Source organism: Erinaceus europaeus, chromosome 14 (assembly GCF_950295315.1).
Source record: "Erinaceus europaeus chromosome 14, mEriEur2.1, whole genome shotgun sequence".
Classification (NCBI taxonomy): domain Eukaryota; kingdom Metazoa; phylum Chordata; class Mammalia; order Eulipotyphla; family Erinaceidae; genus Erinaceus; species Erinaceus europaeus.
Window position 1 is genome coordinate 43,371,162 of NC_080175.1, and position 12,953 is coordinate 43,384,114.

The 12,953-nt window shown below is 63.3% G+C and overlaps 2 protein-coding genes and 1 long non-coding RNA gene across 12 annotated transcripts; 2 read left to right on the forward strand and 1 right to left on the reverse strand.

The window, feature by feature from the left end:
- Positions 1 to 1,117: 1,117 nt before the first annotated feature.
- On the forward strand, positions 1,118 to 7,637 carry TCEA2 (transcription elongation factor A2). Of its 5 annotated transcripts, none has more exons than XM_060171665.1 (10): positions 1,118 to 1,624; positions 3,728 to 3,790; positions 4,489 to 4,594; positions 5,081 to 5,168; positions 5,942 to 6,072; positions 6,174 to 6,230; positions 6,382 to 6,536; positions 6,615 to 6,761; positions 7,248 to 7,373; positions 7,467 to 7,637. In XM_060171665.1, exons 1-9 carry the CDS (start codon positions 1,274 to 1,276, stop codon positions 7,329 to 7,331), a joined length of 1,182 nt encoding a protein of 393 aa, XP_060027648.1. In that variant the 5' UTR covers positions 1,118 to 1,273; the 3' UTR covers positions 7,332 to 7,373; positions 7,467 to 7,637. The 5 variants fall into 5 exon arrangements, with proteins under 5 accessions (XP_060027648.1, XP_060027649.1, XP_016044231.1 ...); XM_060171666.1 differs by having other exon boundaries at positions 7,248 to 7,319; XM_016188745.2 differs by having other exon boundaries at positions 1,119 to 1,345.
- Positions 7,638 to 7,997: 360 nt separating this feature from the next.
- On the reverse strand, positions 7,998 to 12,604 carry RGS19 (regulator of G protein signaling 19). Of its 6 annotated transcripts, XM_060171668.1 has the most exons (7): positions 12,514 to 12,604; positions 12,045 to 12,360; positions 10,188 to 10,289; positions 9,920 to 10,053; positions 9,129 to 9,203; positions 8,812 to 9,046; positions 7,998 to 8,734 (listed from the first exon to the last, which is right to left on the reverse strand). In XM_060171668.1, exons 3-7 carry the CDS (start codon positions 10,215 to 10,217, stop codon positions 8,543 to 8,545), a joined length of 666 nt encoding a protein of 221 aa, XP_060027651.1. In that variant the 5' UTR covers positions 10,218 to 10,289; positions 12,045 to 12,360; positions 12,514 to 12,604; the 3' UTR covers positions 7,998 to 8,542. The 6 variants fall into 6 exon arrangements, with proteins under 6 accessions (XP_060027651.1, XP_060027652.1, XP_060027653.1 ...); XM_060171669.1 differs by lacking the exon at positions 12,514 to 12,604 and having other exon boundaries at positions 9,935 to 10,053; positions 12,045 to 12,506; XM_060171670.1 differs by lacking the exon at positions 12,514 to 12,604 and having other exon boundaries at positions 8,860 to 9,046; positions 12,045 to 12,506.
- LOC132532788 (uncharacterized) lies at positions 8,953 to 9,649 on the forward strand. Its single transcript, XR_009544715.1, has 2 exons — positions 8,953 to 9,066; positions 9,469 to 9,649. It is a non-coding gene; the product is annotated as an uncharacterized LOC132532788 (long non-coding RNA).
- Positions 12,605 to 12,953: the final 349 nt, after the last annotated feature.

Consider the following 12,953-nt stretch of genomic DNA (forward strand, 5'->3'; position numbering starts at 1 on the left):
AATAAAGACCTGCCTGCAGCCCTGCTTCATCACTGGTGAAACTTCCCCCTGTAGGAGGGGCTGCCGGGTTGAAAACCAGGGTCTTGCCCATGGTAACGTGTGCTCTATGAATCACACCACTTCCTGGCTCCTGTAATTCATTGATTATTTTGCACAGGCATTATCATTGGGACTTTGTGCCTGCATGATTCCTTCCCTCTCTGCGGATGAATTCCTTTATCTATTGTCTACTTACTTATTTTCCTAGATAAAGGGTGAGAGGCAGGAGAGACACTGCTGCATAGCTCCACCATCTCCCCCTCCCCCCCTTCTTCCCTGTGTGGTCAGGGCCAGCAGGCCACCCAGAATCTGCATCACTGAGGGAGTGGCCGGCCTCCGATGGGGCTGCTGGCACTAGCTCCCTCGTGCTCCCCAACCTGCCGGTCCGTGGTCGGTGCATCCTCCAGCTGATGGGAAACCGGCCCTGGGGGGTGGGGGTGGGGGGGTCGGCAGCAGCAGCGGGCCCACGTGACCACCTAGCCCAGTCCTCAGTGCGCGACATTAGGCAGCTGGCCCCTGTGACAGCAGTGGGCCGTCCCCCCGGCTCACAGGCTGTGGGGGGCTTAAGGGCTCCTTGGAAGCCCAGAGCCCAGACCTCCGGGGCGGCCCCCCGTGGCCCGCCTACTGCTCGCTCCCGCCTCCAGTGTCCCACAGGAGAGGCCAGCGGCGCGGGTCAGCACATGGTGCAGGCGGGTCGAGTTACTTCTGGATGCCCTGGACAGTGGAAGGCGGTGGGTGGAGAGGACAAGGCCTCTAGGGCGCCTGGTGGACAGGGTACCTCTGCAGACCCAGGGCCGGAGAGGGGCGTGCCCCGTCCGCGCCGGAGCCTGGACGCACGCCAGGTCCTGCACTACCGCAGCGCCTCCCCTGACCAGCCGGTCCGCGCGGGGGCTTGTGGGACTGCGAGTCCGCTAGCCCTGCCGGCCTCTAGCGACGGCTGGTACAGGAACTACATATCCCAGCAGGCTACGCGTCCCCGCGCCCTCCTGGGAGTTGTGGTCTTGTAGGGGCGAGAGCGCCGCCAGAGGACCAGGCGCACGGGCACCGGAACTACGTGTCCCAGGGTGCAGTGCGGCGCCCGCGGGGGGTCGGGGGGTTTGAACGGAGTGTCTCGAGCCGGTGGCGGGGCTGCGTCGGCTGCTGCGGGTGCGGGAGGAGGCGACCGCTCGGCTGGGGTGCGGGCCCGGAGACTGAGGCTGGCGCGGCAGGCGCTGGGGGCGCTGCCCCCGCGGCGATGATGGGCAAGGAGGAGGAGATTGCGCGGATTGCCCGAAGACTGGACAAGATGGTGACCAAGAAGAGCGCGGTGAGGGGCGCGGGCCTCCGGGACCCCGGGACCCCCGCCCCGCCGAGCCCGGCGGGGAGGCCGCCCGAGGCAGCAGGACCCGCCCGCCCCGCCAGAGACTCCCGGGGCGCGGGGAGACCCCGCCGGTGCCGGGACCCCTGCCCTGGCCGGCCCCGCTGCCCCCCGCACCCGCGGCAGAGGCCCGGCCCGGGAGCCACCGCTCTGGACTCGGACCCCAACCGCCAGCTGCCACCTCCCTGCACCCCCCGCCCCCCGCCGCCCCCAGGCTTCCAGACACAGGTGGGCTCTGCCCTTCTGGAGCCCCCCCACCCCGCCTGGACCCCTGGACCCGACACCCGTCCTTCCCTGCCTGCGACACCCCACGGCACTCCACGAGGTCTCCCCAATAAATTCTTCCCTTTCCTTTGTGGGGGCGCAGCCAGCCGCGGCCGGGGAGGGGTGGATGCGCAGAGGCCCCCTTGGCCACTGTGCCTGCTTGTCCCTCGGCCATGAGGTCAGGCGGGGGGGGGTTCAGAGCCCGCCCCGAGCCCCCTTGAGACCGCGGCGACCTGCATCCCCACGTGGGAGCTGCCTTGGTGGGTGGTGTCTGCGGGCCGGGAAGAGGGGTCCGGGCTGACTCCCGAGAGGCTCAATAAACGCGACCTGCTCTCCCCGAGACTGAGCTCCTGGGGCTGGCCGAATGGTGGACGGGACAGTGCGTGAGCACAGTCAGCCACCACAAGCTGTGTGCCTGCACTGGTGGCAAGAGGGTGATTGGGGGGTCGAGTAGAGCTGAGTGCCAGTCCCTGGAGATCCATGAGGGTTGGGTAGAGGACTGTCTTCCCACCCATCCATCCATGTACCCTTCACTCACCCACCCACCCATCTGATCATCTCTCCATGCAGCCATGTCCATTCACCCACTATTAACTCATCCATTTTCCCATGTACACATCCATCCATTCACCCACCCACCCATCCACAGTCCATTGGCCCATCTATCCATGGGTCCATCCATCCACCCACCCATCGTCTATCAACCCACACGTTCACCATCCATCATCCACCCACCCACTGATCCACCTTACATGTGCCCACCCACATTATCTGCCATCCAGCCAGCACAGCTCCCCCACCCCCCCCTTGCTAATTACCCCCCCACCCGCAAGCACAGAGCAGGGGTGTGGCATCAATCTAATTTCCAGAGATGACCAGGAAATGAAGCTGCTTCCCCACTGTACAGATAACAAAACATGACAAACACCCCCGTTTGGGGGTGAGAGTACCCAGCAAAGGGGCTGGGCTGGGGGAGGGTCTGTGAATAGATGCCTAGGAGAAAGGGGAGCAGGTGTGGCTGATGGACCTCAACTGGGAAGGGGACTGGGTCTTTGGGGGGGGGAGGTGCTGCAGGGTGGGGGGGATGAAAGTTAGCAGAGGCTGCTGGTGGCTCCCTGTGAAGCCCTTGGGGACATCCGGAACTGTCTGACCCCCTCTGAGCACCCATGGAAGACATGTCACAGCCTAGGCCCATCTTGGGGATAACGCAGCAAGTCAGCTTCTGATGCCTCAGGAAAGCACCTAGAGCAGATTCCCTCTTTCTCTTCCTTCTTTCTGATTTATTTGTTTACATGAGAGGGGAGAGAGAACCAGAGCATCACCTTGCCACATGTGATGCTGGGGACCAAACGCTGAACCTCATGGTTGAGGGTCCAACATCTACTGTTCATCCACTGTTCAGCCTCTCAGAATTGAATCCTTTTTGGAAAAGATTTATTACATACGAAAAAGAGTTTCCCGTGCATGAGACAGAGAAGCCAGAGCACCACTCTGCTATGTGTAGCTAAAGGGCTAGAGTAGGGGCCTCGGGAATGCAAGCCTGGTGTTCCACCAGCTGCATTAATTTCCCTGGACTTGCCCAGGGCTGAAACAGCCCGAGAAGGGCCGGCTGTGGGTGACAAGAGGGCTGCAGCCAGAGATGCCACCTGGCTTAGGCTCAGAGTGAGGGTGGGGGCAGGCTCAGCAGCCCCTGCTGAGGTTTGGACTATCGGAACCCTGCTACCCCCTCTGCCCCAATCACGTCAAGGGATGAGACCTGCCCATGAAAATGAGTGAGTGCGTGTGTGGGCAAAGAGGGTGCTGCATGGGGCCTGGGTTTGCTTTCCATTTGGCACTGAGAGAATTAGCATTTGAACAAACCTCTGAGGGAGGGAGTTTCCCCAGCCTGGGAGGACCTGGGGATTCTGGAGTAGCAGGTGCAAATGTCCTGGGGGGAGGGAGGGGAAACTTGGTGCACAAGTTTCTTGGAGCAGCTGTGCTGGGTGTGGGGAGGTGCCTGAGAGGACATGAGGGGGGGCTGGTCCCCTAGAACTTGGCCTCGTTTATGAAGGTCCCCCCTTCTTCCAGGAGGGGGCCATGGACCTGCTGCGGGAGCTGAAGGCCATGCCTGTTACGCTGCACCTGCTGCAGGTAGGGCCCAGCACACCCACCAGGACCTCACCCAGGGCCAGAGGTGCAAGGGCTCCTGATGGCTCCTGATGGCCCTGGGCAGTGGTTGGCACATAGCTGTCCCCCAGGAGACTGTTTGCCTTGGCTTCTCAGTGAGACGAGAGGGACGGGGTGTCTGAGGTGAACTCACCCTGTCCCTTCCTAGGGTCCACATGGGTCAGTATGTTTTGGTACTTATTATTTTACCAGAGCACTGTTCATCTCTTGTTTTATGGTGGTACTGGGGGTTGAAACCTTGGAGCCTCAGGCATGAATGTCTTTGTGTTACCATTCTATCTGTATTCTCTACATTTTTTATCCATTTATTTGTGTTCATTTTATTGGTCAGAGATAAGTTGAGAGGGAAAGGGAGACACCTTCAAGCCCGCCTCACCGCTCATGAAGCTTCCCCCTTCAGGTGGGGACTTGAACCTGGGTCCTGTGTATGGCAACACTTGGTTTAACCAAGCACACCACTGCCTGGCCCCTATTGTTATTTTGGCCAGATTACTGCTCAGCTCTGGCTGTTGGTATTGCCAGCGATTGAGCTTGGCACCTCTCACATGCAGCTCCATGGGCCACTCTTGTGTCCTTTCCCTGGCTCAAGACAGTGGCTGCCACCCCCACGCACCCCAGCCTTGACCTGTGGGGTGCAGATATGACCTCCACTTGCCTTTCAGTCCACCCGCGTGGGCATGTCTGTCAACGCCCTGCGGAAGCAGAGTTCGGATGAGGAGGTCATCACCTTGGCCAAGTCGCTCATCAAGTCCTGGAAGAAGCTTCTGGGTTCGCAAGAAGGGGGTGGGGTGGGGGAGGCCCTGGAGTGCGGGGAGAGATAGGGATCAGGGAGGACCAGGACCTCATGGTGGAGGTAGTAGAAGGGGGTCCCAGGTGGAGAAAGGTGTTGGGGTCCTGGGCCTCATTTTAGTTGAGTGTGGCCACCAGGCCTGTTTGTTGGGGGCATGTGGGCTGTGCCTCCTGGGGGTGGAGACCTGGTGGACGAGGCCCAGATGGGTGACCTCTGTGGGACTCTTCCCTGGGCCATCCGGAGGGGCAGGGGGAGGGTACCTTTATCCAAATACAGGCTCGTCCCTGTGGAGACTGACAGGTTGGGTGGCAGGGCCCTCTAGAAGGATGGGCAGCCGGTGGGACCCCAAGGAGACATTTTGTGGCTGGCTGAGTGGGGGCGCAGTGGAGCTTTGAGGCTGGGGATGTTGGAGGGCCCTCTGGCTGGCCTGCTCTGTCCCCACCAGCACCCTCTCCTGGCCACAGATGCTTCTGATGCCAAAGCCAGGGAGCGCAGGAGGGGCGGGCCTTTGCCCACATCTTCCAAGGAGACACCTGACATCAAGGACCCCAGGTAGCCCAGCTGGGAGGCAGCCCCTCACCAGGGCTCTGGTTTCCCTGTCCAGGCAGGTTAAGGCTGTCTGTCTTGTCTTCTCGCAGTCCAGTTGCTCTTTCCTAGCCCCCTCCCACAGCTTCTCTGCTCACAGCATCCTTTCAACCCCAGCTGTTTCAGAAGCCAGGCCTGGGGAGCTGTTGCATCCCTGGTCCCTTGGCCCCCTGTCTGCGCCTGGCAACTCCATCTGGCTTGCCCCCCCCCCCCATGCCTGACTCCAGACCCCTGGCCCTCCCTGGCTTCCTGTCTCCTTGCTGGCTGTCAGTGTTGCACCGTCTCCCTGTGGATGTCCCAGGCTGGGGGAAACTGCAGATCTTGGGTGCAAGGCCTCCCTGCTTCCATGTCCTGGGGAGGGGACTGAGGACTGGGTACCCTTGGGACTGAGGGGTTGTGTTTTGCTCATCTGGTGCTGTTTTTCCTCCAGGAGGCTGTGTGCTTCCTTCCCCTGACCTGTGTGTGTGTGTGTTTGTTGGGGGGCAGGGTCACAAGACACAGGGACAGGAGGAACTGCCAGCCCTGGGAAGGGCACCGGGGTGGGCCCATCTGCAGCCTGGTGCCTGCCCTGCCTAGGGGCACCCAGCCTCATGCACCTCCTGACCACCTGGTATCTGGGACTCAGGCAGTGCAGCCTGTGTTGCTCTCTGGCCAACAAACCCTAGCTTTGGCTGGCCAGTGGCTGTGAGGGTGGAGCAAAGTGGACCTGGGGGCAGCGGGGCTAAGCAGTCTCTTTCCAGCCGCAAGAGGCCAGAGCCACCCCGGGTGCCACCCACCCCCAGGATCACCACATTCCCGCCGGTGCCAGTCACCTGCGATGCGGTGCGCACCAAGTGCCGGGAGATGCTGACAGCCGCGCTGCAGACAGACGGTGAGCACCTGGGTGGCTGGGCTCGTGGGGCGGCCCCTACCCACCCACCCCCACCTCGTGCAGAGGCTCAGGGAGCCAGCAGGTGGGGTGGCCTCTTGCAGATGACCACGTGGCTGCCAGTGCGGACTGCGGGCACCTGTCGGCCCAGATCGAGGAATATATCCTTTTCGGGAGGCTGGATCCCAGCTGGGGGGTGGGGTGGGTGTGGGGTGGGGGCAGTGGCCAGTGGACTGGCCTTTGCGGCAGGACACAGCTCCCCAGGTCCTGAGGCATCTGTGACATCACCCATGGGTCCTTAAATGCCTGTACGCATCTTCCGGGACGTGGGCAACACAGATATGAAGTACAAGAACCGCGTGCGGAGCCGCATCTCCAACTTGAAGGATGCTAAGAACCCCGGGCTACGCCGTAACGTGCTGTGTGGGGCTATCACCCCACAGCAGATAGCCGTGATGACCTCAGAGGTGAGAGCGCAGGGGTGTGCTCTGCGTGGGGCTGGGAGACATGCCGGGGGGCTGAGCCATTCCCCACTATGCCCCCAGGAGATGGCCAGTGATGAGCTGAAGGAGATCCGCAAGGCCATGACCAAGGAGGCCATTCGCGAGCACCAAATGGCCCGCACGGGTGGCACGCAGACTGACCTGTTCACCTGTGGGAAGTGCCGCAAGAAGAACTGCACCTACACGCAGGTGCGTGGGGGTGGGGCTGGGGTGTGGGGTTGCTTTGGGGAGCTCCCCACTAGACTTGTCCCTGGCTCACTGGCCCTGGGGCACTGGGATTTGACCTGTCCAGCCCAGCTCAGCCTTCAGATCACAGGGGTGGGGATAGGGCAGTGGTGGAATGTGGACCCCAAGAGATGTTGGGAGGCCATCAAGAGTCATCACTGCTCAGGGTGTCTCTGGGTCTCATGGGCCATGTTCGGGGTAGGCTCCACCCTGCTCTGGCCCATCAGGACTGCCCTGCTTTGGGGGTGTGGGAGGATCACTACCTAGAAAGGGGCTGCAGCCCCCTTGAACCCTGTTGCACCCCAGGGGATCCCTCCTGGTCAGGCGGGCAGTCTGGGCCCTGCTGGGTCCTGAGCTGCTCCTCACACCCTACCATGGACCTGTCTGGGCTCAACCAGGATGGGGGTCACAGCTGAGGAGTGACAGGGTTCCTGGGTTCACCCCACACAGGTGCAGACCCGGAGCTCTGATGAGCCCATGACCACTTTTGTTGTCTGCAATGAGTGTGGAAACCGCTGGAAGGTGGGTGGGTGAGGAGGCCACCTCCAGCTCTCCCAGGCGGGAGCCTCAGTCCTGGTGGGTGGAGACCCAGGGGCTGCCTCTTGCCTGGGGGGTGGGGGTGGGGTCCTGTGGGCTGCACAGAGCTAGTCCCCAACTTCTTCCTTCCAGTTCTGCTGACCCCTTGTGCACATGTGCCTGCAGGCTCAGGCTGAGCCTGCCGATCCTCCCCTCCTACTGCTGAGTTTCTTTGGAGACCATCCTGTGCCCTCTGGGTCTCTCCCAGAAGTTGCTGTACCCCCCTTCTCTTTACCCCAAAGTATTAAATGTTTCTTTTTGTCACCATGCTGCCCTCTGTCTTGCTGGGCTGCCTTGGCCTCCTCCTTTCAGCTGAGGACACTCACTCTCCCAGGAGTTAGAGAGGCCCCGCCTATGTATGGGGTGTGATCTGTATGACCCCAGGGCTGGTAAGTTCACTCCAGCTCTCATCAGGAATCTGGGGGAATTGGGGCATTAGCACATACCTCGTGGGCTTGAGTGATGGCAGGTGACACTGACCACCACCAGAAGCCCCTCAGGGAGGTCAGCCCACCATGCTTCTCCTGGTGCTGTGGGGCCTACACGGCCCATACCACCCAGTGGGGGCGCTGTTCTGAGGAGCCAGGTACATCTGTCTCCCACAGTAAGTGAAAACAGGAGGGATTTTTGCTTTAAAAATATCTTCAATAATAAGATATCCTAGTTTGGGGGGCAAGGAAAGATGGAGATAAATATGAAAACACTTTCTCCTTTTTTTTTTGGGAGGGGAGGGCTAAAACACAGTGAGGGCTTGTGTCCAGGCCTAAGGTGAATGAACCTCTAACAGAGGTGGTCCGGTCTCCCTGGGGCCGGTTCTGAGGTTCTGGGTCTGACTCTGGGTTGCAGACAGCTCAAGTTGGAAAGTCCCCACTAAGCAGAGAGCTTGACAGTACAGAGGCTTCTGTCCTTCAATAAAGGCATTTCTCAAAGCCTGCAGCCACCAGGGGGAGGCTGGTCCAGAGTGAGGCTGTGGGTCTGTCTCACTTCCAGGGAAAGTCTGGGTCTGTCCTCCTGCTCAGGAAGCCCCCCAGGAGCACTGGGCCTGCCAGCTCAGGATCCCCAGGGACTTGGCAGGACCTCTGGCCTTGTGTCCCCAGGGCAGGGCGGGGCCCAAGGCAGCCTGTACCCGGGCTCTTCCTCCTGGGATCCTGGGCTCTGTATCAGTCAGCCTAGGCCTCGTTGGAGGACTGGGAGCCCCCCCGGAGCAGCAGGGCGCGGTAGGTGGGGGAACTGAGGAAGCGGGGGTATGAGTCCCGGTGCATGAGCGTGTAGATCTGCAGCTGTGCGTCGTCGAAGGTGTGTGCCGACGGCTCCTGCATCTTCTTGTTGATGCCCTCCCGGACGCGTGAGTCCAGGCTCACCTGCAGGCCGGGGTGGCAAGGTCAGGGGCAGCCAGGGCCCCCCCTCCCCCACCCTAGCAGCCAGCCAGCCTGCCCACCTCCTTGGGGGACAGGATGGACACATAGTCCTCGTAGATGAGTCGTGCCTTTTCATCCACCACGTGCTGGTTGGCCTCGGCCTTGAGCTCCTCGCAGGCCAACCAGAAGAGCATGTTCTCCTCGCTGTACTCTGTGCGCAGGAATTCGCGGAAGGCGCTGCGGCCAGCTGGGCTGTGCATCAGCTTGTCGAAGGATTGCGCCCAGCTCTGCACTTCCTCAGGGCTCGGTGGGGCGCTGTGCGTGGCACCAGGCTGGTCAGGGTCCCCCACTCTCTGCCTGGCCCCCCTCCCCCTCCCCAGGGCTGGCCCTCGCTCACCATGCCTCGCAGCTAGGCAGGGGCTGCAGCTTACTCTCCCGGGAGGCCCGCCAGGCCCGCCGCCGCTCTTCATTCCTGGGGGGACAGAGCAACACTGGACATGGGGGCAGGGGTGTGTCCAGAGCCACACTCCTGGGAAAGTGCCTGCAACCACTGACCCCCTCACCCCTCTCTCATCAGCGGCCTCTGGGGCTTCGTGGCTTCCCCTCATGGTGCCTCCTCACTGGTTTGGGCCCCTGCCTCTTGTTCCCTGACTCTTTCTGGGGGTCGCATTCCCTTGCTCCTGACACATCACAGCTGCGCCTGTCCTGTGCCTCCAGCTGGATCTCTCTGCAGGGAGAAGAAAACTTGGTCCCTACTCTCCTCCCAGCTGCCAGATGCTGCCTTGGCCCCCAGCCCAATACTCAAGTCTGCCCACTCTTGGCCTCCCACCTCTCCCTGGCCACTGCCCTGAGCGCCTCATTGGTGACCTCACTCCCTGGGGTTCCCCCATATCACTGTCCACTAAACAGTCACATGGACGGGCCAAAGCTTCCTGGCAGAACTCCCCCCTCCCCTGCACCTGTGCCCAGCTTGATGCTGGGGACCATGTCTCTGCCCCTCACTCTTATCTCGTGTCCACTGTGAGTGCCCAGGGGCCTCAAAGGCTCCTGGCGATGAAGGGAACAGGCAAGACTGGCCAGGTCTGACCACGGCAGCCAGCTGTGTGCCTGGAGGTGGCACCCTGAGGCTGGCCTTGGGTGTGGGGACTGGCTTTCTAGGACCCAGGTCTGCTCAGCACCCCTATGCACCTTGTTCCTACGCACCAGGAGCAGCTGCAGCAGCAGCACCAGCAGAGGCAGCAGGGGTTGCGGCTGGGGGCAGCCGGGGGGGCTGCATCACTGGACATTGAGGGGGGCTGGTCCGCCTCCTCCGGCTCTGTGTGCTTTGGGGGGGGTAAGAAAGGGGCCTCAGCCTCCAGGCAGAGCTGTGTACCTTCCACCACCCATCTGCTCCCAGCCATGCTCCCAGGGTCACAACCTCCATCCAGGCTCCCCCAGGGGGGCAGAGGGAGCGCACCTGCTTCTCAGCCTCATGTGGGGTGGGCATGAGTGGGTGGAGGTTGGCCAGGCTCCGTGGTGCTGCCTCCGGGACCCTCACCACAGCCTGGGGGGGGGGTGTCTGAGGAGAGAGGCTGAGGTTCTCATGGAGAATGAGACCCTGGCCCTCATGAGGGGACCTGAGAGTCCTCTCTGCCTGCCTTCCTATAGGCCACCAGGGGGGCTACTCCTGGGCCTCCCACCAGAGCACACCCAGGCAGCCAGGGACACAGTGCTGGCAAGGAGACCCCAGACAAGATCCCCACAGGCAGTTCTGGGACACCCCCATCTGCTGAGTCCCTGGGAAGCCGGAAGCCTGGGTTCCTCTTTCTTGGTTTCCGGCTCCTGGTCCCTCCCAAAGGGGGTTGGGGCCACCACAGGCTGGGGCATCTGGGGGTGGGAGTCTTGGACTTTCAGACATAGCCCCTAGCTCCCTGCACCCTGGGTTTCCTGCCAGGGTTAGGGATGGGGAGGGAGAAGGGGGAGGCAGAGTGGCTTGTAGGTCTCTGCTCACCTGGACTCAGCCAGGGTGGAGAACAGGCCTGCTCTGAGGGGTCTGAAGGTGACAGGGCAGGACCCCTGCAACCTTTGGGGACTAGTGGGTTTTCCTACTCCAGCCAGAGCCTTAACTGGCCCAGGGTCTCACAACACCTCTGCCCAACCCCCCACTCCAGAAGCTGTTGTGCCTCTCTGTAAAGTAGGGTACCAGTAGAGGGGGCAGGTGGCAGTGGGCAGTGCGTCCTGGTGGGAACTTTGGGGGTTCCTGAGCAGGTGGGGGCCAGGGGTGAGTCGTTCTGAGCTTTGAGAGGGAAGATGGTGCCACTTCTTTCAGAGATGAGACCAGAACCCGTCCTATGTCCTGTCTCAGTCTCCCTCTACCTGCTCCTTTAACTGTTTTGCCGGAGGGGCAGGCAGGCAGCGTGCAAAGTGTGTAGGGTGCTTGCTCAGAGTCCCCTGCCCCTGTAGACCTAGGCAGAGGTCCCTGCTCTCCCTCTGAGGGATGTCCAGAGCCCCCCACGCCTCCAAGTCAGCAGCCACACAACATGCCTTCCCCTCAGGGGTCAGGTTTCTAGGGAAAGGAAGGGGTGTGGTGGCCCTGAGGTCGGGGAGCTGTACCCCAGACGGCTGACTTCCCCAGGCTGAGCTGCCTGCGCTTCCTCCTACACCCCGAGTGGGGGTAGGGCCCCAGTGCCCGCCCCCGCCCTGGCACCCTGAAGACTGCTCCCCTCCTCTAACTTGGCTCTTAGATGGATAGTTGGGGGTACAGGGCCAAGCCAGGATGAGGGAGGGGGCTCCCCTCCTGTCCCTGTTCAGTTATCTCTGCATCTGGCTCCTTGCATCCTCCTAGGTTGGCTGGAGTCCCCATTTCTGAGGAGAAGTTAGGGTGTCTGCCCCTCCCCCAGATCTGCAGAGGGAGCCCTCCCCTCCCCCAGGGCCTCCAGGCTGGGGCTCCGAAGCCCGTTACAGGAGGGCTGGACGGGCGAGTCAGGCCCCTGGGGACTGCGGCTCCCTCGGGAGTGGCTGCCGCTCTGCTCCACAGAAGGAAAAAGAACGTCCCCAAGCCCGCCCAGTCCAAAAAAAGAATAAGAAAATGTGACAATCCCAGGGAAAAAAGCCACAGTCTTTGGGCGGGGGGTTGGTTGGCAGAGGGACTCCCCCCCGCGCCCAGGCTCCCCGTCCCGTCCCGGCTGCCCCTCCCCGGGCAGGGAGGCACCAGCCTGGTGCCCCGAGGGCCAGGGCGCACGGGGCAGGCGCTGCGGTGCTGGGGACCCGCTGTGCAGAGCCCCTTCCTGCCGCCCCTTCCCCGCCTTCGGGAGCTCGGGGGCGCCCCACTCACCGGCGACCCAGGGGAGGTGGGGTGCGGGCGGGCTGGCGCGGGGCCCCGCCCTGGCTGCGGGGGGCGTGCGCGGTGGCCGGGCTCCGACGGCGGGGGCTGCTGCGGCGCCGGGAGCCCGGGCGGGGCACGGGGGGCGCGGGAGCAGCGCCTCCCCGGCGGTGGGCAGCGTAGAGTGGCGGCGGCTCCGCGGCGGGCGGGGCGGGGGCAGTCGGGCGTCCCGCCTCGCCCCTCCCCGGCGGGCTGCGCGAACCGGGAGGCGCGGAACCTGGGTCCTTCCGGCCCCCGCCTTTGAGCAATCACTTCCCCAGGCTCCGGGCTGCAGAAAAAGGGGAACCCATGCAGCGCCCCCTCCCCCGCGCGGGCGCGGGCCCAGCGACGCTGCAGCCCAGGGTCCACGTGGACCCCGCGGCGGGCGTGCCCGCTCCCCGGTGCCCGCGTGCCCCCGCCCCCGCGCCGCGCGCGCGCTCACCGGCCGCGCTCCCGAGCCGCCCGCGCCGCCTGGTCCGGCCGGATGGCCGGGGAGGGGGCGCGGGGTTCAGTGCGCAGGCGCCTCGGCCGCACTTCCCCAAAGCGCGGGGCCGGGACTTCCTCACGCGGGGTGGTGCCGGCCCGCCCCGCCCCGCCCCGCCCTGCCCGGCCGGTGCTCGGCGGGGCTGGGGCTGCGCGGCAGCAGGCGGGGTTGTGGCAGGGCACCCCCAGTCGCTCAGCCCGGCCGCTCCATCTGGAGCGCTCCCGTGGAGAGCTAGCTTCGGGGTGCCCCGAGCCCCTCTACACTGTGCCCGCGTTAGGAGGAGTGGACAGGGCAGAGCGCGCCTGGCAGGACTGGCTGACCGTGTGGAGGAAGGGCCATCAGGTGGCCATTCATTCCCGGGGCCGCAAGTGGGCGAGATCCAGCAGGGGAGGCAGGGT